We start from the raw sequence: 25,123 nt of genomic DNA, 5'->3' as shown, positions 1-25,123 counted from the left end.
TTCACCATTGGGAACCTCAGATCCCTGGGAACGACCCCAGCAACACAAAGGTGCTACACGTCCCACAATCTAAACAAACAAACAAACAAACAAACAAATAAATCCTGTTCATCAAACCACAGTCACATCACGTGACACCTTAGTTTGCAGGTGAAAGAAACATTCCTATCATTTTCTTTTCAGCTCCAACTCCTCCAACAGAGGAGCAGAATTGATTAAAATGAGGCTTCCAGAAAGGGCATATCTGCCTAATTTGCATTCAATCCTCAAATTAAAGGAATACCAGCATGCAATTATATTTCCTATTACCATAGCTGAACCTGACCTTTTCTGCTCCTCCCTTCAGTTCACAGACACCATTTTTACTGAAACCGTGACGGGGATTTGGGAGGCTCTTTTGGAAAAAATGGAAACAAACATTTTAAAAACCCTGAGAGGTCCCCCCCCCCTCCCCCGCCACCCGCCACCCTGCAGATTTTAGGGGAAATCTGAGCTTCTCTTTGAATAGAAAATACCCTCGTGTTTATTCAGCACAGAGGGATACACATTTAGTGCTTAACTAGGCTACTCCCTTTTGGGAAGGCCAATGGCTGGGTGACATTCACTCAACAAGTGGTGACCAAGTGCCCACTATCTCCTAGCCACTGTTGTGTGAAGAGGTAGGTGCCACGGAAAACAAAATGCGGTTCTTGCTCATAATGCATCCAAATGGCCAGAATGCACAATCGCGTGAGCACGGAGGAAGGCGCCATTTACCGTGGGGGGTGTTGAGGGACTTAGAGCTGCATCTTGAGAGAAGGGTTCGCCAAGAAGCAGTGGGAAGACTCTTTGGGCCAAGGACACAGCACAAGGAAAGGGGAGCTGTGTGAAATGGCACAGAAGAGAGCTCATTCAGATTGAGTGTTGGGGAGACACGCAGGAGATGAAGCTGCAGGGCTCTAAGTCAGACCCTGGCGAGACTGACTGTCGCACTGAGCAGTGTGGACATTATCCAGAACGTTGTGGCGACACCTGTCAGGAAATGTCCCTGTCAGATTAAAGACAAGGGGAAGGAAGCCACAACTGCACTGGGCTTAAACCCACCAAACCACACTGCAGCCAGACTTTCTGAAGCACCGAGTCTTATGCTGCCTCAGGATTTTGCTTCTGCTGTCCCCTCAGACTGGGACACTCTTCCTTGAGCTGGTTGGCTCCTTTTCACCCTTCGGGAGGAAGGCAAACAGTGCTTCCTCTGAGAGCTTCCATGGCCTCTCTTCCTATACACCCCCTCCTGCATCCCTGAGCTCCTGGCTTTTATATGAACCTGTTTGGTTCCTTCGCAGGACTATCACATCTGAAACCACCGTGTTTCTGTATTTACCTAGTCATTGCCTCCATCACTGGCTGGATGCCCACAAGAGCAGGGCCCTGCCTGTCTTGCTCATCACCCATGTCTGACACACTAACTAGCACCTAGCAGGCTGTAAAATATTTGCTCAGTGAATTAGAGTTAATCAATGGATTTCCAGGGTTCTAGCTGCAACTGTATCTCCTTTTCTCCCACTGAAGAAAGACTATTTGAGTATAAATGAGCAAGTGTCATATTCGTTATCACAAAATCTGTATGTCCAGGCCACACCACAGACCAATTAAACCGGGAAACCTGGGGGTGGGAACCAGACATCAGTATTTGAAGGTTTCCAGGTGATCCCAGTGTGCACTGAAGGCTGAGATCCAATGACCGTGAAGGCCATTGGAAGTAGACAACCTCCATTTGCTTCTCAGACAGACCACTTCTCAGATGTGATACCTGGGGCTTCTTCCTGGCCCTCTCCCTAATCTCTTGAATCTGTTCTAATTTATTTTTGCAAAGTAAATAGATTTGTAAATGTCAGTATCTTATTAAAACAAATAGCACGGGACACACATTACAAATGACACACAAAGACATCACAACCCCCAAACTGAGGCAGCTGGTACTTTTTAAAACTCAAGTATATCATGATCCATTTCAGAGCATAAGAATGTATGTTATTATACCCAAAGCATTTCAGTTAGGATTTGATACTTACAAAATGGCAGTTTAATCTCAAAGAATTACTCCTATTTCTACATAATTAGCTCGTTGTTTCATGGCAAGGAGAGGGTTTGGATGGTCTATGGAAAGATAGCCCTTGCTGGGTTGGCTCAGTGTACAGAGCATCGGCCTGTGGACTGAAGGCTCCCGGGTTCAGTTCCGGTCAAGGGCACATGCCTGGGTTGCAAGCTCAATCCCCAGTGGGGGACATGCAGGAGGCAATCGGTCAATGATTCTCTCTCATCACTGATGTTTCTATTTCTCACTCCCTCTCCTTTCCTCTCTGAAATAAATAAAAACATATTGGAGGAAAAAGATAAATCTGGTGTATAGTTGATCATATCCTGCATGCCTGGCATGTGCTGGGCACTAAAATGTAGACATATAAATAAGACCTGGACTGAGACCCAGTGCCATGACCAGTGCTACTCAAATAGGCTGTTATAATAATCGCTGTCATTTATCAACACTATACTATGCATTTCATGTGTATAACTCATTAAATCCTCAAAGGCATCCCAGGAGGTAGGTACTATTATTATTCCCCATTTTACAGATGAAGAGAATAAAGTACAGAAAGGTTAAGTAACTTGCCTAGGATCACACAGCTATTAAATGACAGAGACTGCATTCAGATCCAGACAGCCCACTCCAGAGTCCTTGTGCTCAACCCTCAGGCTATACTGTGTCAAGGGAACAAAGGAGCAGGAAAGACCACTCTGGCTGTAGGAAGGGGACGCTTCCTGGGGAAGACAGCACTCGTGTTTGCCTTGAGAGATGGGTAGACTTTCAAGAGGCAGAGATGGGAAAAGAATTGCTTCCTGGCAAGTAGATGGCAGCTTTATTGAAGACTTGGAGTTTGGAAAACACTCTTGAGAAATGACATTTGGGAGACTATATAGAGGACATGATAAGGAGAAGGAAGATAACGGTGGGACATTTTGTGGGGCATCCACGTGCCAGTAAGGATTTGGCTGTAGTTAATAGCCTTTCTGAAGGTTTCTGAGCAGCAGAGGCACACACAGCAAGTGGAGGAGGAACTGGAGTATGAGATGAAGGCAGGAGACTGCATCAGAAATAGTGTCAGAAATCCCGGCAAGGGGACAAAAACAGGCTAGGACAGTGACCATGAGATAAAAGAGGAAGTCCCAATGTGAGAGATAATCGTAGGAACTCACCAGGGCCTGGTACTGGAGTGAGCAGGAGTCAAAGGTGCATCTCATGTTTTGACACTGGAAGGATGGAGACACCATTAACTCAGGGAAGACAGGAACAGGCTTGGCCGAGGAAAAGGGGCAGATAAAATTCCTTTGGGAATGTAAGGAATCAGTCTCATTATTCTCAAGCAGGAAGATTTTTCTATTATCTGGAGCCCTGCTCAGGGATCCTTTACTCTACTTCCAAATTGTCCTGTGACCTTTTGCCTACTGAAATTGCAAGATGCATTTGTTCTGAGAGATTTTAGGAATTTTATCTTTACTTAGACTCTTCGGTCCTAGAAGGCTATGATGTGGTATAATTCTATCAAGAATACAGGAAAGCCAAAAGTTAGTTTCTTTGTTCAAGGAATTCAAAGCAAGGTGGGGGGGAGGGGGACGGGGGGGGGGCGGGGGGAAGGCAACAAGAACTGCTGTCCAACTTGGGCAAAAGTTAAAACATCCTAGAATTGAATTTAAAGACATTAACAGTTCAGGACCTGCTGCTCTGATTCTGAAGAGGTGAACCAACACTCGGGGAGTGCCCAGGGCTGGACACTGAAGCAGGACACTCATAGATTCTGTACTCAGAAACAGTATGGCTTATCCCCTCTGAATCAGCATCTTCCTGTTCCTAAGATCCCCAGGTGATTCATAAGCAGAGGCATATATTTGAAGTATGGGCTTTGGAATCAGATGAATCTGAGTTTATATCTCAGCATAGCCACTTTGCCTCCTGGACCTGCTTCATGTATAACATCATTCAGTGGCCCTATACCTTGGTTTCGCCTTACAATAACCTGGGGAGCTTTCAAAAACTCCATGCCTGGACCACAAGGCAGACAAATTAAATCCGGATCTCTAGGGGTGGGGCCCAGATTATCAGTAATTAAAGGTCTCCAGGTGATTGTAGCCCACATCCAAGGCTGAAAGCCACCGATGACTCTGAAGGACACAAGTGTGGCCACTGGAACCGGACAATCTTCATTTGCATCCCATATAAGACTGGGGCTTACCCTCTCCCTAAGCTTTAGTGCCTTGATCTGTGAAATGGGCATGGCATATAACAGAATCGTTTTCAAAGGTGAAATGGGCATGACATGTAACAGAATCGTTTTCAAAGGGCTCGAAGCATTGAAGGTGACATATGTAAAGCACTTGGCACAAGGCACACAATGCAAGTCCCAGCTTCCTTTGCAGAAGAGACCTAGGAAGCAACATATAGCTTGAGGTATCATGTAAATGCCAACTTGGAGCCATCCTCAAACTTTCACATCAGAGGTGACTTCCAATTACTTGGCCACCAAGAGGTTAATGGATGTTGCCGTAGCTGTTTTATAAATGTAAGAACCTATTATTTTTCTTCATTAAATTGGAGAATGAGGCAAAGGCAGCTGGCAAGGAATGTTTTCAGAATAGGAGGGAGAAGGGTCACCTAAAATGATCCCAACTGTGAGGTCAAACAGGGTGAGGATGGAGGAAAGCAGACCATGCAGTGCTCTGTCTTTAGTGTCCGAACACTTGTGGCAACAGGTCCTGCACCTCATCCGCCCAAGGCCTCCCAGCAATCTCCCCACTTAGACCATCTAGAAGGGGAGTTGGAAAGGTCTTCAGAAAGACTCTTATGCGATGACTTCACATTTTTGAACTCAGCACATTGGAAACCCACGCCCTGGGAGTTGAAATGACACGCAGGGTCATATGCAATTTCAAGCCTCAACCAGGTGTAAAGTGACCCAGTCAGATGGAGAGGAAATAGCCTACTAGTGAAAAAGAAACTGAATGAAAGGGGAAAATAAAGACATAATAGGGCTTTGAACCAGAGCTTTATAAATACTTGTGGCTTTAACCTGCTCAGGAGGTAGATAAGCATGTTCCCTTTAGTTTGTCCTCAAATTCAACCTCTCACAAGAGGTTAAGGAACACACCCAAGGTTGGAATTGACACTCAGACCTCCCGACTTCCTGGCTTTGGAGCTGAGAGCTCAGCGTCCACCTCCCTGGTCTATCAGGAAAAACATCTGGGTTATAATGCTTGAGGATGGGATATCAAGGGGAAGTGGTGGAAGTTTGGTTCTTTAAGAAACCCTGAGCAAAACTGCCTAGGACTCAGCCAGGAGGCCCCTCCCGTGGCCTGAGTCACAGACTCAAACATTTCTTTGCTTCTCCTATGCTGGACACTCCCCTTGTATGACCTTTAAAAAAATCTATTTCAGAGGTCAGATGGGGAAGAGAGTCGACTCCAAAATGTGTGAACATCTTCTCCTCCCTTCCCCAAGCAGCTGTCTCAGGTAACAAAGCCTTTCCATCATCATTTCTCTACCAACAAACTGCCACATTGGCAAATGCCTACTTAAAGCCAAGAAAGGAACAGGCAGGACCACAAGAAGAAAACACAAGGGGAAGTCATCTTTAAAGGTCAAAAGGTTATATAAAACATAATAAAATACAACTGTTTCCTTTAAATTTTTTAATGGCCAGGAAATGGTATAGAATAACTGCCAAGTCACATAAATTAACTTTTTGTTAATGTTTGTGATCCCGGAAAGAACTCTATCAGTCGACGCTAACTGCATGTGAGTTTTCATCCACTGTCTGGGTGTGTGGCTGAGTGTGGGCCATGGACCCATCTTTACATGGTCCAGAAATAAAAGCGGCTGCCGTGTTTGGCAGGCTTCAGATCTCCTTCTACTGGAGGGTTGGGCTCTGGTCTCGTTCTTGAGTGATAGGGATTCTCCGGTAAAGGTCGATCTGTTTTCACTTTGGTGACCTGCGAGGGGTGAAGAGGAAAGACGCAAAGGTGAAAGTCAGGTGGAGTGCTCTGTGACCCGAGATGCCTCCCATTGTTTCCTCTCTGCTTCTCTGCCCCAACTACTCCTCTTCTCTGAGCACCAGCAAATCACATTTAGACTCATTCAACCCTTGAGTAAACATTTACGACAGTTCACTTTGTGTCACTCCACATGGCAGAAGTTTGGGACACAGAAGGGAACAAGATATACCCTGTTATCAAGGGGCACAGTCTAGTGAGGGAGCCAGACAAGAAAATCAACTGCGACTTCCTCACCGAATTACGGTAACCGTGACACAAACCCAGTGCTAGGAGGGCAAGGACTCCACACACCTAACCTGTCCTGAGGGTTAGGGGCCTGGACTATTTCGGGGGGAAGTGGGGTGGGGAGCAACACTTAGCTTAATCTTGAAGGATGACCAGGAGCCAACAGGAAGATTAGGAAGATTCCCAGTGAACAGTCCATATGTAGGCAGAGAGGCATGTCTTTAGAATGGCCAAAGCAAAGGCTGCATGGAGAGTGGAGGAAAACGGAGCACCCACCTCACCACTACCCAGTGCTGTCAGAAGAGATGCTGGGCACATTGTTCCACCACCCTGGGGGCAGGGGTCCTCAAACTACAGCCCACGGGCCACACGCGGCCCGCCGAAAACGTTTATCCGGCCCGCCGGGTGTTTTTGCCGCCGCTGCCTGTTGCTGAATTTGTTCATAGTTTTTTTTTAAACTATAGTCCGGCCCTCCAACGGTCTGAGGGACAGTGAACTGGCCCCCCGTTTAAAAAGTTTGAGGACCCCTGCCCTGGGGTATTTTGCAGAGTTCACTGGGGCTACCTAGCTAATTCTCAAAGCCAGGTCTGTGTCCAAAGCCTGTGCTTTTCCATAGCACGCTACACTGGTAGGCAGGGGCCAGCGGATGAAGGGTAGGATATGCCAAGGTGTTTGAATTTTAACCTGACGGAAACCTGAAGCAGGGAGGTAACTCAATCACATCTGCAGGCTGAAAGGTGCAGAAGCTAAACTGGATAGAAGCGGAGAGCTGAGCTCACAGGCCAGGCAAGAGGGTGGAGCACTGAACTGTAGAATAGGGAGAGAGATGGAAAGTGTTTACACCCACATTATCCCCTCAGATGGCCACAAAAATCTCTATTGGAAACCCAGCAGAAACTGCTCTCATTTTAAAGATGAGGAAATAGGCCCAGAGAAGACAGACACAAGGCCACAGTTATTAACTGTCTGGTTATCTAGAGGTCTGAACTCTTCAGTCACTCCACATAACATGACCAGATTAGTCTTCCTATATCATGAACAGAGCTTTCATGTACACAATTAGTAATTATTACCATAACCACCCTACAAAGCATTATTATCTCTAGTTCACAGATGAGGACAGGGAGGCTGACTTGCCTAAGATAAAGGTACACGGTAAATGTCAGAGCTGGTGCCAGAACCCAAATCTTCTGACTACAAGCCCAGAGTAGTCTTTTGTTTGTTTTTAAAACAGGTTCTCATCTCTGTGCTGTAATTAGAGATCAATAATGGTTCTTTACTGCTGGAGAGAGTAATTCCAAATGCCCAGCTGGCATTTGAAGCTCCTTTAAGGAATTCAAGATATCTCTGAAATAAATTGAGAAAAATCTTTCTCAAACAGAAGGCAATAAAGGAACTCTTTAAAAGACAAATGATTGTGGAAAGAACAGTAACAACTTTCTCTTCTGCACCACACTCAAAAAAAAAAAGGTGCAGAAGTATGTGGCTAAATGAATTCCTAGGTAAATGACCTTGAGCAGCCTACTTAACCTTCAATTTCTTATCTCTAAAAATGGGGCCACGAGCTCCCAAGGTTATTAGGATCATATACAAAAAGTGCCTGATGTATAAACAGCAGGTGCTCCATAATTCCTTTTCAATATTACTATTGCCAGGATGATAGAATCACGGGTGAAAGAGCAATTCTTCCTAGGAGAGTCAGAAACTTCAAAGGACATGACATGAGAGCTGAGACTAGACAAGTGGGTAGGAATCACTAGGGGAACAGGTTCGATTCCGGTCAAAGGCATGTACCTAGGTTGCAGGCTCCTCCCTTGCCTGGGCCCTGGTCAAGGTGCGTGCAGGAGGCAAGCAACCAATGTGTTTCTCTCACATCGGTATTTCTCTCTGTCTTTCCCTCTCTCTTGCCCTCTCTCTGGAAAAATATCCTCAGGTAAGGATTAAAAAGAAAAGTGGATGAAGCTAAAAGTCAGGTTTTGTCCAACTGACAGAAGGAGACTGGATACTGATTTCAGCATAACTAAAACTGATAATCCCCTTAAAGAAATAACTTTTGAAAAAAGGAAACAAAACTTTTTTTTTTTAGGGTTTTAAAAATGTTAACACACAGTCTCCTAAATAAATATGCTTTCTTAACAGCATGAGTTGTTAATTCTCTCTTCATGAAAGACAGAAATGAGAAAAGGTAGTTTTCATTATTAAATATGCAAGTTCCACTTCTTTCCAACTTAGAATTATCAACTATTAAAAATTTGTTCAGTGCAGCAAAAGAAGGTATCTGAAGTAAAATAATCAAGCCAGATACTAAAAACAAATTGCTAAGCCATCCATCTTCTTGTGACACTGAGCTTAAGACCACAGACAATATACACCCACAGAAGGAAATGGACAGTAATTGGTGGTCTGTGTGCCCAGCACGAGGTTGGAGATTCACGTGGGCTCTCTAGCTTAATCTTCACAGAAAACTGGGATTAACACAGGTGCCAGACCTGATATGATAACAAATTTTAAGCAATCTGCTTGGGATCCCATAGCAATTAAGAAGTGGAACCAAGATTCAAATCTACTATCTGTCTCCACTAAAACCTGAGTTTTCCCTCCATGCCTTGGTACGTATGCTGTCCCAGAGGTAATGCAGGGTGATGAGGCTCAAGAAGCAGGGATGGGTCAGGAAGGGCTTTTTATGCCAGGATATAGAGAGGACACTTTATCTGGCAGGCACAGGGAGCCCCTAAAAAGTTTTTAAAAAGAAAGTGACACTTATTTTCCACACAGATCATGCCTATAATGAAGATATAATTATTTCCTAAATTCTTCAATGTCAGAGGATGCACTGTCTTCTAAAATCCGAATTGATCTACCTCCCTTCCCAGAAATACACATAGCCCAGGTTAGAAACTCCTGTCCAAGAAGCGGGGACACTGAGAGGATTCAACAATTCTTCCTGCTGATCTATAGGAATGATGACTGTAGAAGAAGGGAGAAAGAGTGGGAAGTGAAGAAAAAAGACATTCAGGTTTCCAGCTCTGATGTTTCAACATGTGGTGGTATCACAACTGAGGTAGGAAATACAGGAGAAAGGGTAGGAAAACTTAACAACAGGCATGTACTTTGTTTACCTTAGGTATGTTCCTGAAAAATCTGGCATAACCCCGATCCTATTTCCCCACTGAATTCCACCATAACCTCAATGTTTTCAACCAACAATGTGTCTGTCCCCTAACACTTTGTTTATCCTCATCTACTCCCTTCTGTTCTTCAATTAGTTAATTACCCACAAACAAATCTGCACATGCTGGAAGATCTATTTAAAGGAGCATCTCTGTTAAACTCCCTTCGGGACTGTGCATAATCACTCCCTAATTAACCTGTTAGGTAAATTTGGATTTCTCACATCATACCTGTACTCGCAGAGAACCCTATTCTGACCACCTCCAGCCTTAACCTCCCCTTAGTGGGAAAGTGAGCAGAGTGAGACGCCAGCAGGACACTTTTTTTACCTTGGACAGCTCTCCCAGGTCAGGGCGCACCCAGCCCAGCTTGTCTAGCACACACTCGTCAAACTTTGCCTGCTGTTTGCGACAGCGACGGAATAGCTGCTGGCCACTATAATCAATGCAGGTCCAGTATTCTGTAAAAGGTTCTGCACAGTGACGCTTTATCTGCCTGGAAAAGAAGGGTAGGTTAGGGGGGCTCTTTGCAAAACAATGAAAAACAGAAATGTGGGGGGAAATAGGAACAAATCTCCTCACTTGGAGCCTATTTATTCTTTAGATCCAATTCTAAAGATTATCAACTTAGCAAGTTTAGAAGAGACAGAGGCATAAGCAGAGATGGGCATGCTGATAGAAGTCAGAGGGGACAGATAATGGCAAAGGAGACAGATTATAAAAAGCAAATACACAAACTACCAAGCAGAAGATCCTGGGAGCATTCAGGTTAGAGGCAAAATGCCCTACACTCCTCAAAAGCTCAAGGTCCTCATTCTATTAATGCACAGAACAAAAAACAGAGATTACTGTTGTCAGTAATAAAGTTAAATTATATTTGGTGCTCTTTACGAAGCAGCAAAATAGCATATTAATTATTTTGCAGAATTCCCCTTCTCTTACCGTTCAACTTTCCTAGTAATCAAGTAAATGCAAACTAAAGCATAAATAAAATACCATTATATTATGTAAAAGCTGTATTTGAGGCCATGGAAGAAATGCAGAACATCTCTTGTCCCAAAAGAATAATTTTGAACTACTTGCTTGTCATATTCCAAGACTCTAGCTACACTCAACATAGAAATCTTATTTATCATGGCTCAGAAACAACCTCAGAGATGGTCTACGGAAACAGAAAAATCTGCTTTGTATTTCTGCTTGGTTCCATTGGTATCCGTTTCTTATGTACCCTTTGCAGGTATTCTGAGTATAACAAGTATAACCTTGGGGGTGATGGGGTGTGCAACAGGAAGGAAGAAGGACTATGAATGCCCTAGGGAACTATTCTGATTTACCTCTAGCCACACCTGGCTGGATTTCCATGGTGCACAAAAGTGATTCGCAAGTGATACTGCAAATCACTGTCAGTGAGCTACTGTTTCCAATGGGAGTTTTGTAGAAGAAGGTCTGCAAACCACTACTCTGGTACTTAGTCTCTGCTCTGGGCTCTGGCACCCTGGCACCCGTATCCAACAGTCATCTACCTATACCTACAACAAGCAAGTTCAGCAGTGAGAAATTCCTCTCCTGGAGGCAATTAGACACCTTAGGAACTCGTGAAATTCAAATATTTCCCACTTAAAAAAGAAAAAAACACACACAAATATTTGCTTTGCCAAAGTTCTCTCAGAAAATAAAAAAATCTGGAAGTATTTAAGATCTTGCTTCCTGGCAATGTTGTCAATTTTGGCTCAAATAAACTCTTAATTAAAAAAAAATTAAAGAAAAATTAAAAAATAAGCAATGTTAGAAATCAAATCAATGCAAATTCAAGCAAGAATACCATTTTGGCCCTGACCAGTCTGGCTCAGTGGATAGAGCGTTGGCCTGCGGACTGAAAGGTCCCAGGTTAGATTCTGGTCAAGGGCATGTACCTTGGTTGCGGGCACATTCCCAGTAGGGGGTGTGAAGGAGGCAGCTGGTCGATGTTTCTCTCTCATCGATGTTTCTAACTCTCTATCCCTCTCCCTTCCTCTCTGTAAAAATCAATAAAATATATTTTTAAAAAAAAAAAGAATACCATTTTGTACCTGCCAAATGTTTAAATATGTAATGCTGGTGAGGTATACCAAGATTCAGTGCTGAGGATGTAAAAATGTTTAAAGCCTTTTATAAAATAATCTCACTGTTGGGAAATTTTTGTCAAGGAATTAATTTAAAAATGAAAAAGATCTACACACAAAGGTAATCACTGCAGATTTGTCCAAAACAATCAAAGCTGGAATCAACAATGATGTTTAATAATAGGATTTGGTCAAGTACATTATGGTTGGTTTATCCACCAATAGAATATTATATAGTCAGTAAAAATGATGACCATGAAGAGAATATAACAACCTGAAAGAACGTTCCCAACAGTTTCAAGTGAAAAATCAATTTTAAAATGTAGACACACTATTTTAACCACAAAAATATCTTTGCATGTGGACAAAGACAGCAGAAACAAAAAAAGAAAACCAGCCATTATGTGACAAAATTTGATTTTTTCCTCTAACGTCATTTAGCAGACATCTGTGGGTTTTGCCTAGCCAGCAGTCATTCCCCATTCTTCTGTAACATCCTTCTAATTTTCCTTTGGGAAACAACCCTTCCTATCTCCCAGCAATGTGGTTTAGATGAAGCTAAGTCTACTCCCACTTCAGGCCAGACCAGCCATAGCATTTATCTCCTGCAACACAACTAATTCAAAGATAAGCATATGAAGTCAACCAGCCAGGCCAATCAGAGTCAGCCCAGGGACCTCTGCTCATATTACTGAAAAATTGGCACTCTGTGTCTACATCTGCTAAGCAAGAGGCATAGCAGTTTGGAGAAGCTGGTGCCCATTTTTGCTATAGCAAGGAAAGGGTCTCTTTGAAAATAAGTTTGACAGAGAAAAGCAGAACTAAGAGATTGGGGGAAGAGAGGAAAAAACATCACATTGTTGTGAAATTATTTAAGGCCTTGAATCCAGCCCTGCCCAATGCCAGTCCTATTTCTGGACTTAACAGTTGCATGAGCCAAATCCCTTGGAGTTAAATTCCAATCCCTTTTAACAGAAATCTGATTAATATGGCTGTTAAACCATTTTTCTACAACTACAATTTGGATTTTTTTACTTATAGTATCAAGCACAGTGGCCTACCCAAAACTTGACTCTGAACACACTTTTCTTTTTTTTTTTTTTTTTTTTTATATATTTTTTATTGATTTTTTACAGAGAGGAAGGGATTTTTTACAGAGAGTTAGAAACATCGATGAGAGAGAAACATCGACCAGCCGCCTCCTGCACACCCCCTACTGGGGATGTGCCCGCAACCGAGGTACATGCCCTTGACCGGAATCGAACCTGGGACCTTTCAGTCCGCAGGCCGACGCTCTATCCACTGAGCCAAACCGGTTTGGCCTGAACACACTTTTCTTTCCATCCTGTGTGTTCTGTAGTAATGGCCATGATAACAATCTAGGGATACCAGCTAGCGAGCACTGAGCTGAGTTGTTCTTATGTGCCTTTTCAAATTTTTCCTAACAATTCTGTATAAGATAGGTATTATTCTATAATTTGGAAATTGAGATTCATGAAGATTAAAAACTTGCCAAATAATAAAAACAAATAACAAAAATAACTATCAGTTATTGTGTGCTTACTTTGGTCTCTCTGATTTCGAAGACTCGCTCTGCCTACTAACATTAGTCACTAAAATGATCCTTTCCTTTAATTAGCTGATGTTCACTGAGATACATGTACCTGGATGGTTCAATCAACTAGGCACTGATGTGCAAAGATTTTTACCTGAAGAACTTCAGAGCACACTGGTTGACAAGCTTGCCTTCCTCTAAACACCGCCGCGGGTCTTTCTCTTCCCAGCGGCACAGCATGAACTCCTTGTTGGGTTTGTCGCACTGAGCGCCATAGTGATGGGCCGCAGCTTTAAGCACAGCTGAACTGACTTTCACCTGGGGAAAGGAGCAATGGGAGAAAGAGCACAGATCTGTGACTAGGACATGGCTTCCTCAACTTCACCTCAGGCTTCAAAACAGAGGGGACACAAAGATAGCTGTTATGACTTTGCCAAAAAAAGTAAAGACAAGGGGACTGCCCTAATGACCCATGATGATCTTATCTACACTGCTTTGGAGATCACAAAGCTCTTTCACATCCATGGCTTTATACACCTTCAGGACCCTCTCCTATCCCCATTTAGACATGGAAATGGCAGCCCTAACAGAATCCTTAGTCTGTATAACAAAGGGAGCTCTGAAGAAAGATGGAGGCTTCTGGGTGTAATGGGAGAAATCAACCCTGGAGAGCTTTTATGAGTCTCCTCTCCAGGATCAGAAGTGATAGAATATCAGAGTGTACAAGAATATTAGCTAATACCTAACTAATACAGGTGCCAGAATAGTAGAGTATATCTAATAGTAGAAAGATATCTAAAATCCCCAGAAGATTGCACAATCACAGAAGATGAGAGACTAGAAAGCATCAGTACGATCATGTCATCCAGCAAGTTATTACTAATAATAAAGTACTAAAAAATGTGAATTTTTAAAAATTATTGAGCATATCCCAGGTAGCATCCCTACAACTGTCAGTCTCACTTGATTCCAGTACTTTTTTGAGGCACCAGGGCAGCTTACAGCGGCTCACAGGAACTGAGCAGCACCTGACTATCTACCAGCTGCTGCAGGCACGGCCCTGCTGGCCTTTTCTGTACCTTTTCTTGGGCCAGTACCACAATGTTTTAATTACTATAACTTATCAGAACACTTTGTTGTCTGGAAGGACCATCCTTCCCATTATTCTTCCTTCTCAAAATAGTCTTGGCTATTCTTCCAGACAAACACCGCCCTCCACAAAAAAAAAAAAAAAAAAAAAAAAATTGCAATGGAACTGCATTCAATTTAGTTACATATTAAATTAAAAGAGCATTTTTACATTATTGGGTCTCTGTTCAAATTTTCCACCTCAGAGTCTTTCTCTAATCATCTCATGTAAGCTTGCATCAGTGGTCACCCTATGTGTGACTGCTAGAAATGTAAGGTCCAAGAGGATATGGATTTTTCAACACAGATCCAATAGATGTCAAACTATAGTGAAATTTTAACATTTACTTTGGTTCACCAAGCACCCAAAATAGTGTCTAGCAGAAGTAACTGTTGAATATTCACTTCTGGGCCAGGTATTGGGGATACAATAGTTACAAATAAGGTAAGAATACATGAATCATGCCTTCTCATCCAGAATGCAGTATGTGACTATGCTTATTCAGGTCATTCTTGTGTCCCCTGGTTAGTTTCCTTCACATAGGAACCCCGCGCATTTCTTGTTCATTCCTCAGTACTTTAACAAGGATCTTTTTTCTATTAGATTTTCAAATTGGTTACTGCTTATGTGTACACTGCATCTTCTCTCTAGCTATACCTTACTGAACTCTTGTCAATGCTGATGCAAAACTCAAGAGAATTAATGAAAAAAATTCTACTTACAAATAGAAACTGCTTCCTCTCTTTTCTGATATTTACCCTTCCTTTCTTGTTCTCTTTCCCATCTTATTGCTCGGACCCAGACCTCCAGGGTAGCACAGATGAACAGTGATGGTGGCAGCACCCATGCCTTTTTCTTAACTTCAAAGTTTGGAATGACATTTGCTGCTAGTGTCTGCAATATTATTGTTTAGATTTTCCTCATTAAGAACGTTTCTTTCTGATCCTAATTGGTTTTGTTTTACTGATGTTTTCTCCATGAGGAAAGACTGAAATGTTCAGGTTTCCTTTTCATTAATCTATAAATGTAAGGCAGAGCATTAATAAATTTTCTAAAACTGACCCATTGTGTCTAGAATAAAATCTAGCCTGTCACAGTATATTATGTTTTATAATACCACTGGATTTTATTTGCAAATATTTTATTAAGGAGTTTTATGTGAAAATTTTATAATTATTATTTCTATAATAAAAATTATATAATTTTATAAATTTCACCCAGCTTAGCTTAAATTACTAAACTAAAAGGCAAAGAAAGATGAAGAGAGTAATTCATCTATATACTACAGAAAGAGGAAAATAAAGTTATGACTATGTCTATTAATATTACAATTGTTACAATTATCAAAGCAATTAGTTACTTATGATATAAGTGAAATTTGCCATGGCAATGCTAGTAAATTTGTTTAAAAATCTGTAAAATTTTGTATTAATAAGTGTTTATTTAGGTTAATTAAGTGGTACACACTTGTTTTGCTATATTACCTATAAAGAACTGGAAAAATAAAAATCAAGACACAAACTTTTTTTAAAAACTTAATATATTTTAAAAATTAAGCTAGCTATATTTATTTCTTTGTCAAATGCCTTAAAATATCTTTAGATGGCTGATTTAATAACTCAAATGCCTTCATAGCTATCATGCCCCAAAAGACAACGGAATTCTTTGCTTTACTTTCCTATAAAAGTCGAGGTCCTACCAAAATCTAGATACACCCATGTTGCTGAGCATGTAACATATGCTATCACAGGGAAATAAAGAATGAGAGCCACACACTGACTCTATCCTGAGGAAAAAGAGATGTGCTCAAGCTGACATAGCAGGTCAGTGGAAACCACAGAACTGGAATCCAGAGAATGACCTCCAACCAGGCCTCTTCCCATGACATCACTATCACTGAGGTGGCACAGAACTTCAGAATGTCATCATCTCCCCTCACCTGCTTCTTCACTGAGACTGAGGAATTCCAACAGAAACAACATCCTTTCACAGCTGCTCACTGTGAATAGCCTCTCAAATTCATTCAGCTCCCTTTGTCTCAAAGAACACAGAACTTCAACCTCCTTCCTCATTTATCCTCACAACAGCCTCACTGCACAGGTTTACGTTCTCTGCAGGTGTGGAAAAGAGGCAGAAAAAGTCTTACAATCTACAACCAATCATCTAGTCCTGTTCTCTCTTCCTTAAACCACGTCAGCGCCTCTTTTTATAGTACTTAATTTATAGTATGACTTATATTTTACTTAATTTCTGTAAAATGAAGGATAATAGTGCCTATTTGATAGAACTGTTATGATTAATATATTGAGAATAGTGCCTAGCACACAGAAAGCACATTATAAGTATTAGTTTGTGTTTTTTACAGAAAATTGCCAATGTGTACAAGGATCTTCCAGCCCAAGCTGCTGACTACCTTCTCCATAGGGTGTACCATCACTCAAAAGTCAGTGAGGTCCAAAAAGTGTTTAACTTGCCTCTCAACCTCATACTCCTTCTGGCTTCCTCGGTCCCAATGTCAGGCTGCAAACCTGACATTGATTCCTCAACCTTTCCTGCTTCTGATACCTAAGTTTTGGCTAAGTCTGATCAATTCTAAACAAATCTGTTCTTTCCTCTCTGTGCACAGTCACCAATTATGTTGGGGTCAACAGCCACCAAGACTAGTCTCCCTCTTTTTCTTGTCCTCTCTCCAATCCACTCCTCACAGAGCTGTTGCGGTGATCTTCCTGAAAGACAATTCTAAGTTTACTCTGCTACTGAAACAAATTAACAGAACCCTGGAAGGATTCGGGTTTAACAGAAGTACAAAGCCTGAACTTCCTATGGGTACTCAAGCCTCTGGATCCAAATCACCCATGACACTTCAAACGGGAACTTCTTGCTGTTCTCTCAGAACACGGAACTCCCTGGTCCCAGAACCCATTTTTGGTCCCCTGCCTTTTCCCATCTCCTTACCTTTGCTCAGATCCTACCCTCGCTTAGAAAGCTCTTCATTCCATCTCTGCTTATAATTCTTACATTATGCCCAAGAAGTGTTTGCTCTGCTCCCTTTATAGCCTCAGGAAATTAATTCTACAGCTGGAATCACTTCATCGTACAAATAAAATAACGGTGTCTGCAAATGCTAAAAGTGACTAATCAAGGTAACTGAGCAGTTAGGACTAGAATTTAGCAACAACTGCAAATCATACTCTCTTAAACCACGTCTGCCCCTCTTCCATAGCATTTAATTATACTGTCTTTTATTTGAGTTATTTATGTGATTACCTGTTTCTCAATTTAACTGTGGGAAGCCTAAAGGCAAATGTATTCTAGATATAGAATACTTGCAGAAAGTGAAACCTCAGATGTTTGTGGTACCAAATTAAAGTTCCAATGAAAAATACAGCAAGTTGAGAGCAAGCCAGCTTCACAGTGGGGCAAGAAACAAAAGATTGACTGTTGGCAGCACTCACCCCCACCCAACCCCCGCCTCCACCTTTTAGCAAATTTCACTTTATGATAACGTCCCTGAACACAACTAAAAATTTCTTCATCTGAGAAAAAAAAACAGTTGCCATTGTCACAGCCATATAAGATTAAATGGGGTAAAAACACTTAATACAGTGCCTGGGATATAATTTCTGGCACATTAATTTTAGTCTTGCTGTTCTCTCCTTCATTGTGGCCTGATCTTTTCTTCTGCCTGATCCTGTCACTCCTCTGCCTTAAAACCTTCCACCTCCCCCCCATCGCCTCACTTACAGGATAAGGTCCAAAATTCCTAGTCTGGCCTTGTGCAGGTTGCTTCCCAGTCCTGCCTCAGCCCAGCTACCTCTTCCGGCTCAGCGGCCGCTGCTTCCCACCAACACTAGAGACATGTCAAATAGCACTTGTCTTCCTAAATAGAAAAGGGTCTGCCCCAGAGTCACTTAGAAGCATGGCTTTTACAATCAGAGCCGGGTTCCTATTCCAGCTCGTCCACCAACTAGCCAGGTGACCTTGGGCAAAGAACGTCCTCCCTCATGACCCGTTCCTAACTTACAACATGGCGAGACCAATCATATCCCTCCTCGGTGTCGCTGGAAGGATGCTCGGAAATCCCACCTGGCGTCTGGGAAAGGCTTCTCAGGTTTGCTATCCTGGTATTATACGGTCTTCACTTCCAGCGCTAGCTACACTGTGCGGTCACTGCTCCTCGAACGTCTCCTTATTAGATTCTAAGCTCTATGAGGGCAGGGACATTGCCTGTTGTTCTCCAGTGTATGCTCATACGGCAATTATTCAAACTGTACCTCTTGAATAACTGAGTGCTTTAAATGGCCTATTGCCGAACACCTCCCCAGGGCTGTTAGCAACTTCACTCTCCAATACCATCTCCTTTTCCTGCGGGTTTCCACCTCCATTCTAATGCACTCTGCACCGACGATGCTACTGTGAGCAGCCGGGGCTGCATACTTACTTCGCAGGGAGGTCTGAGTATGAAGTGACATGAAGTAAGTAAAGTGCCCCTGGTCGGTGCTTAATAAAAAGTACCCACTGTAACTCACAGTCAGAAGCAGGTCGCTGTGGGGGAGGGGGGAGAGTTCACCAGCCACAGCGGGCTGGAGTGGCGACTCCCGGAGCTGAGGAAGGGGCGTCCGGGGGGTTGACCTGTTTGTGTTGGGGGGCTGGGGGTAAAGGGGCCTGGGCCCAGGGTCCGCTGAATTAAAGCAGGGCTGGGCCCAGGACCGGGAAACTTCAGCCACATGCCCCGCTTGCCTGCCTCCCGGACAAGTCTCACCTCCTCCACTTTCAGATCCTCCAGAGTAGGGAGCTCCACTATCCCCGGCATGATGTCGGTAACCCCGACCCGGACGAGGCAGCCGCAGCCGCGTCGCCCCCGTCTCCTTGAACTCCCCTTCCGACCGCGGAAGGCCGCCTACAGCCTGCGCATGCGCAGCCGGCGGCACGCAGGCGCACTGCTCTGCGCTCCTGCGAGCCAGGGAGCGTGCGCAATGCAGGAAGTTGAGCGACCGCGTTGGCTCCGCCCACCCCTCCTGGTTGTCATAGTGAGGCGGTGTACACTGAGGCTCCGGGGTCCCAAGGCCTGGAAACTAAGCTAAGCTGGCGGGCGCCATGCAGTACACGGGGAGCCAATATATTGGAGAATTTGTAGATGGGAGGTAAGGGCCTCATTTCATTCATTATGTCTTGAACATCTGTGCCTTTTAAAGGGACCTTGTAGTAGACACTTTCACAAACTTTATCTCTTTTAACCTTCAGAACAACAATTTCAGGTAGGATTGTTTATTCCCATTTTATAGTTCCGTAAAATGAGACCCAGAGAAGTGAAGTAACTTGCTCAAGCGTCAAAGCTGAGATACATTCATTCCATATATATTTGGGCTGAGGCAGAGGCAGTGGGTCTGCAGGAAATAGAAACATGTAACAGTTTGGGGATTTCATTGCCAGGACTTAGCAGTAGATTGGCTCCTAGTCCTACTCACAGACTGCTTCCAGTCCCAGCCCAGTGCCCAGGTCCAAACTTTGAACTGGAGAATTCTGATACCATTTCATGAAAATTGAGAACTCTGAGGAGGGGCTGCTTTGAAAAAGAAGAGGGTGAGTTCTATTTTGGATGAGCTGGAGATGTCTGTAGAAGGTTTATAGAAGGACAATGATGTCCAATTTGCAGTAATAAAAAGGGGAGCTAATCTCAGAGAAGGATTAGATGGAAACTATGCTTAGAAATGATGTGATGGGACTAAGCAAAGAAGAGAAAAGGATCCATGTTTATTAATTTTTCCTGATCACAAGCCAAGTATAAGAGCAAGAATTAAAGGAAATATAAACCTAAAAAAAAAAAGAAATTATGTGATCTCAAGCAAAGTGGTAGTAGAAGAAGAAAGATTTCTTTCTCTTTTTACTTCTTGCAATAGAATAAAGGCAAAACAGTTTTTGAGCTCTTAGTATATGCTGGGCATTCTGCTACAGTTTTGTAGCCATCATTTAATTACCGCAACACCTTTAGGGGGTTGTAGTCATTATCCCCATTTTGCAGATGAGAAACTGGCTCAGAGAGGTGAAGGAGCTTGCCTAAGGTCACACAGGCACAGAGAGGTGAAGCCAGGCTTGGACTCCAGGTCTGCATGGCTCAGAAGCTGTGCTTTAACCACAGTGCTTTCACGATTTGGGCCTGGGGCTCAGTGGCATCTGTCATCCATTCAGTCATCTCACTGACCTTTCTGTTTCCTTCATTTCTTACTCAGTAGATGTTTGTAGAGCATCTGTTTAAGAAGAAACATGGCCGAAACCGGTTTGGCTAAGTGGATAGAGCGTAGGCCTGCAGACTGAAAGGTCCCAGGTTCGATTCCAGTCAAGGGCATGTACCTGGGTTGCAGGCACATCACCAGTAGGAGATGTGCAGGAGGCAGCTGATCGATGTTTCTCTCTCATCGATGTTTCTAACTCTCTATCCCTCTCCCTTCCTCTCTGTAAAAAATCAATGAAATATATTTTTAAAAAAAAAGAAGAAGAAGAAGAAGAAACATGATTCTAAGAGTTGAGGATACCAAGGCCTTCCTCCTAGATCAGTGGTTCTCAACCTTCTGGCCCTTTAAATACAGGTCCTCATGTTGTGACCCAACCATGAAATTATTTTCGTTGCTACTTCATAACTGTAATGTTGCTACTGTTATGAATCGTAATGTAAATATCTGATATGCAGGATGGTCTTAGGTGACCCCTGTGAAAGGGTCGTTCAACCGCCAAAGGAGTCGCAACCCCCAGGTTGAGAACTGCTGTCCTAGATGCTTTGATTAAATAGGGGAGATGAAATATACAATTACTAGACAAGCGTCCAACAGAAGTACTAAACAAAAGCCTAAAGAAGTTCAGAGTTAGGAGCAGTGACTTCCAGCTAGTGGAGAAGAATGGAGAATGAGTAAAGGAATGAATGAATGAAAGCATTCCTTAAGCAGACCCATGTAACCCGTCCAAATTGTATACTTTTCCAAATATCCCACTTGTGGTGCAATGGGTAGGGTTGGGCTGGTCTTAGCAGGAAAGACACAGAGCCAGCTGCCAGGAAACCTGGCCCTAGTCTCTCCTTCACAGTGCTTACTGTGTGGCTTGGGCACACCCCTCCCCTCTCTGGGCCTACCCAGGGATGTTCCCAGGAATGATGGATATTTCAGGACAGCCTCCCTGTGAGGAAGAGGAGGAACAGCTCACACTCTGCCTCCCTTCATCAGCTCCTCTTATTTTTGAGCTTTTGAAGGAAACAAAACAAAACTTTTGGTTTTAAGCAGAATATTGCTGGGATGCTAACATCTGAGGACCGGGGTTAGGTTCCTCCTTGTCTCCTGTGCCTGCTGGCTCAGATCCTCCCGCTGACACGCAGGGCTCAATGATTTCCCTTTGTCGTTACAGGATGGAGGGTGAAGCCGAATACATCCTCCCTACTGAAACAAGATACGTTGGGTATATGAAGGACGGCATGTTTCACGGCGAAGGAACCCTGTACTTCCCCAATGGGAGCCGATACGATGCCATTTGGGAAAAGGGATTGGCTGTTCAGGTGATTAGCCTGGGAGGGCGACTGCAGAGGAGAAAGCCTCAGACAGGAGGACTCCCACCACACACACATACACACACATGCACACACACCACCCTGCCTTCCCTATCCGGTGCCTCCTCTTGACATCCAGGGATCTGAGGTCTTCTCCCTCTGGATCCAGAAGGGCCCCTGGAGAGGCCCTGATGGTAGGCCATGATGAGTTTGAATCCTGTTAAGCCACTAACTGTGTGACCTTGAGCCCATGACTTCCCCTTTGAGACCCATGTTCCTTATCCAATAAATTGGGGATGAGTTCTTTTAATTTCCTATTGCTGCTGTTATAAATCATTACAAAGTCAGTGCCTAAAACAACAGAAACATGTATCTTACAGTTCTGGGAGTCACAAGTCTGAAACAGGTGAGCAGCCCACATTCCTCCTGAAGGTTCTGTGGGAGGATCCATTTTCTTACCTTCTCCAGCTTCTAAAAGCTGCCTGTATCCCTTGGCTCATGGCCACCCATCCCTCTGCTTCCATCATTCCATCTCCTCTCCCTCTGCTTTTGTCATCACCTCATCTTCTATCACTCTGACTCTCTTGCCTCCCTCTTATAAGGACCCTGGTGATTACATTGGGCCCCCCACCCAGATAACCCAGGATAATCTTGACACTTCAAGATCCTTAATTTAAGGACATCTGCAAAGTCCCCTTTCCCACGTATGCTCCGCATATTCACAGGTTCCGGAGATTAGATGTGAGTATCTTCGGGGACCATTATTCAGCCTGCCACAATAGTATCAGGCACTTCCTGGGATGGCTGTGAGAGTAAATGAAGCAGTATATGTGAGCACTTAGCTCAGTCTGGCACACAGTCGGCACTCAATAAGTATTAGCCGTTACTGCCACTGATACTATCGTGTTAAGCCATCTAATCCAAGGATTCTTAACCTGGAATTTGTGGGTCACAAACAGAATTCAGGGAGCCAGCAAAAAGCTCCTGATCTATATAGAAAAGTTTTGTGTGTATGGGGCTATATTTTTCTCTGGGGAAAGGATCTATAACTTTCATCAGTCTCACCAAGGGTGTGTGTGGGGCTGGCTCATGACCTGAAAAAGATTTAGAAACACTCCTGGCCTTAGAGCTTAAAGACTCTAAGCCCCAGGAAGGGGATGTGACTTACCCAAGGTCACACAGTGAGTTAATAGTATTGGAATTTCCACCCGTGTTTCCTGATGCTCAGGCCAATGCGATGCCTGCATCCTGGGGCTCCCTTTAGCACTAAGGCGGCAAAAGCAGAATGGACGTGTTTGCACAAAGGACCGTGACAGATGGCTCTGACCTTTTGAGCTTTGATAACAATAAAAGAGTGGTAATAACTTTAAACATCTATTGAGTGCTTACTACAGGCTAGGCACTGTGCTAAATGCTTTGCATCTACTGTTTCCTTGAATTTCACTGAATCAACCCTATTAAATATGTACTATTGTTATCCCAATTGTACAACGGAAGACACCAAGGGCTAGAGGGGGTAGGTCATCTGCCCAAGGTCACATTTCGTCATATTTTGAGTGCCAGGCACAGCTCAGCATTGAACATCCATTTCTTCTCATCATCTGTGAACGTTACCACTTCTTTTCTGTGGCAGTTCGGGCAGTCACCTCTTCCCTTGGCGTCTGTCCTTCTTGGTTAAAGAAGGGCTTCCTCAGATCCCCTGTGTGCTCCTTGTCGTCCAGGGCACCTACACCTTCTCCGACGGACTGCAGTATGACGCAAAGAACTGGCATTACTGTGACGGCTACGACCGGAGGTTTTACACCGAGATCTGCCACGGCCTGAAGCCTACAGGTACCCGGGCTCCTTCACTCCCAAACTGAGAGGGAGACAAAAGGCAGTTTTTAATAAGTGGGCCGTGGCCTATTGAAGTAACCCGAAGGAGAGGAGGAAATGAGCAGAGGTCACAGAACACGAAAGAGCCAGGTTCTGGAGCCACCTGAGAAACTTATAAATGGCTCCTCCTGGATTAGCGATGACGGGGCCTGGACTTTGTCATGCGCGCTTCACCTGAACAGAGGCCTAGAGGCAAAGAGCTCCCCGGCCACAGGCCCCCAGCTCTCACTCAGCGGCTGGTTTGGCCAAAGCTGGGCCTCTTCAGACCTGAAGGCAGTGCGATGACCTTCCCTGCACCCTGCCCTCTCCTCCTCTGACTCCCAGCAGAGCAGCTTGATCCTAAGCACCCACTTCCTTCCCAAGTCACTCAGCACTCTGCAGACCTCTCCAACAGCCCCCTTCAGTGCCAGGGCAGACATTGTTAGGGCAGGGAGAGGGTTCGGGCTGCCCCTTCACCTCTCTGAGCATCTGGGAGATGGTCATGTGCAAGAGGCCTCAGGAGAGAATGCCAGAAAGTGCTTGGCATGGAGAATGCGCTCAGTAATTGTTAGTCAATGGTGTACCTAGTGGTCATCATTAACCAACATAGGAGAGCCTACAGTGTGCAGGACCCTGAGCTATGAGCATGAGGCCATGTTCACTGAGCTTCCAGGCCTCAGTCCAGAGGACAGGGAATTACGAGAACCACAAATTCTATGAAACCCAGGAAGTTATTCATCCCAACCCTGTCCCCTCTGCTCAGGCCTCCATATTCCAAGATATACAACATGACCTAAAAGATGCACCAGCTCCTCTTGCCCTCGTGGTGGTTCCCATGTCCCCAGTCGTGGGCATGGTACCTAGGCCCTCCCCTCCCCTGATAGCAGAAACTTCATATACAGGTTACAGACTGGATATCTACCCGCTTCCTAGCTGGATAACTTTCCTAGCAAGTCACTTGACCTTTTGGAGCCTCACTTTTCTTATCTGCAAAACAGGGCCACAGGATTGCTGTGAGAATGAAGGGAAATAGTAGGAGTCCTGCGCTTAGCCAAATACCTGGCACATAATAAGCGATAAATGGAGGCTATGATGCTAATTTGGGTGAGAGTCAAGGTTCTCTATTACCTGATCCCTGTCCACCTGGCCCATTTCTTTCCTTCTGTTCTTCCTTATACGTGCCTGACTCCACGGGCTTCTGAGTGAGGTGTAAGCACCTGCTCTGGCCTCTGCCAGCACCTTGAATGCCATTCCTCTCCTTACATGCCTTCGATCCACATGGCCAACTCGGAGGCATCCTCAGGGTCTCACTGACTCCAGAAATGTGTCCTTATCATGGTGTCCCTAGAAATGGAAGATGGGGTCAAAGAAAAGAGATGGGGGTCCAGTTCCTAAGACGCCCCCTCACTGAGCCATTTCTGGGACACTGCTCTGGGGCACTGCTCCTGCTGCTTTTGCTCCTGGCCCTCAATG

At 44.1% G+C, this 25,123-nt stretch overlaps 2 protein-coding genes across 3 annotated transcripts in view; one reads left to right on the top strand and one right to left on the bottom strand.

Annotated features, from left to right (window-relative positions):
- Positions 1 to 5,706: 5,706 nt before the first annotated feature.
- Positions 5,707 to 19,227, bottom strand: NDUFA8 (NADH:ubiquinone oxidoreductase subunit A8). The gene is made up of 4 exons (XM_081103366.1): positions 19,028 to 19,227; positions 13,291 to 13,454; positions 9,810 to 9,975; positions 5,707 to 6,021 (listed from the first exon to the last, which is right to left on the bottom strand). Exons 1-4 carry the CDS (start codon positions 19,076 to 19,078, stop codon positions 5,884 to 5,886), a joined length of 519 nt encoding a protein of 172 aa, XP_080959492.1. The 5' UTR covers positions 19,079 to 19,227; the 3' UTR covers positions 5,707 to 5,883.
- MORN5 (MORN repeat containing 5) overlaps positions 18,652 to 25,123 on the top strand; it is a 24,756-nt gene continuing 18,284 nt past the window's right edge. The window contains exons 1-3 of one of the 2 annotated variants that reach the window (XM_081103368.1): positions 18,652 to 18,740; positions 21,658 to 21,805; positions 23,518 to 23,629. In XM_081103368.1, coding sequence (XP_080959494.1) covers positions 18,736 to 18,740; positions 21,658 to 21,805; positions 23,518 to 23,629 — 265 coding nt within the window. In that variant the 5' untranslated portion in view covers positions 18,652 to 18,735. Of the gene's footprint in view, positions 18,741 to 19,289; positions 19,410 to 21,657; positions 21,806 to 23,517; positions 23,630 to 25,123 lie in introns of those variants that run through there. The other variant, XM_081103367.1, reaches the window with a different exon arrangement.

Source organism: Myotis nattereri (assembly GCF_964212035.1).
Source record: "Myotis nattereri genome assembly, chromosome: 12".
Taxonomy (NCBI): Eukaryota; Metazoa; Chordata; class Mammalia; order Chiroptera; family Vespertilionidae; genus Myotis; species Myotis nattereri.
The sequence above is the reverse complement of the archived record's forward strand: the minus strand, read 5'-3'. Positions and strand labels throughout refer to the sequence as shown.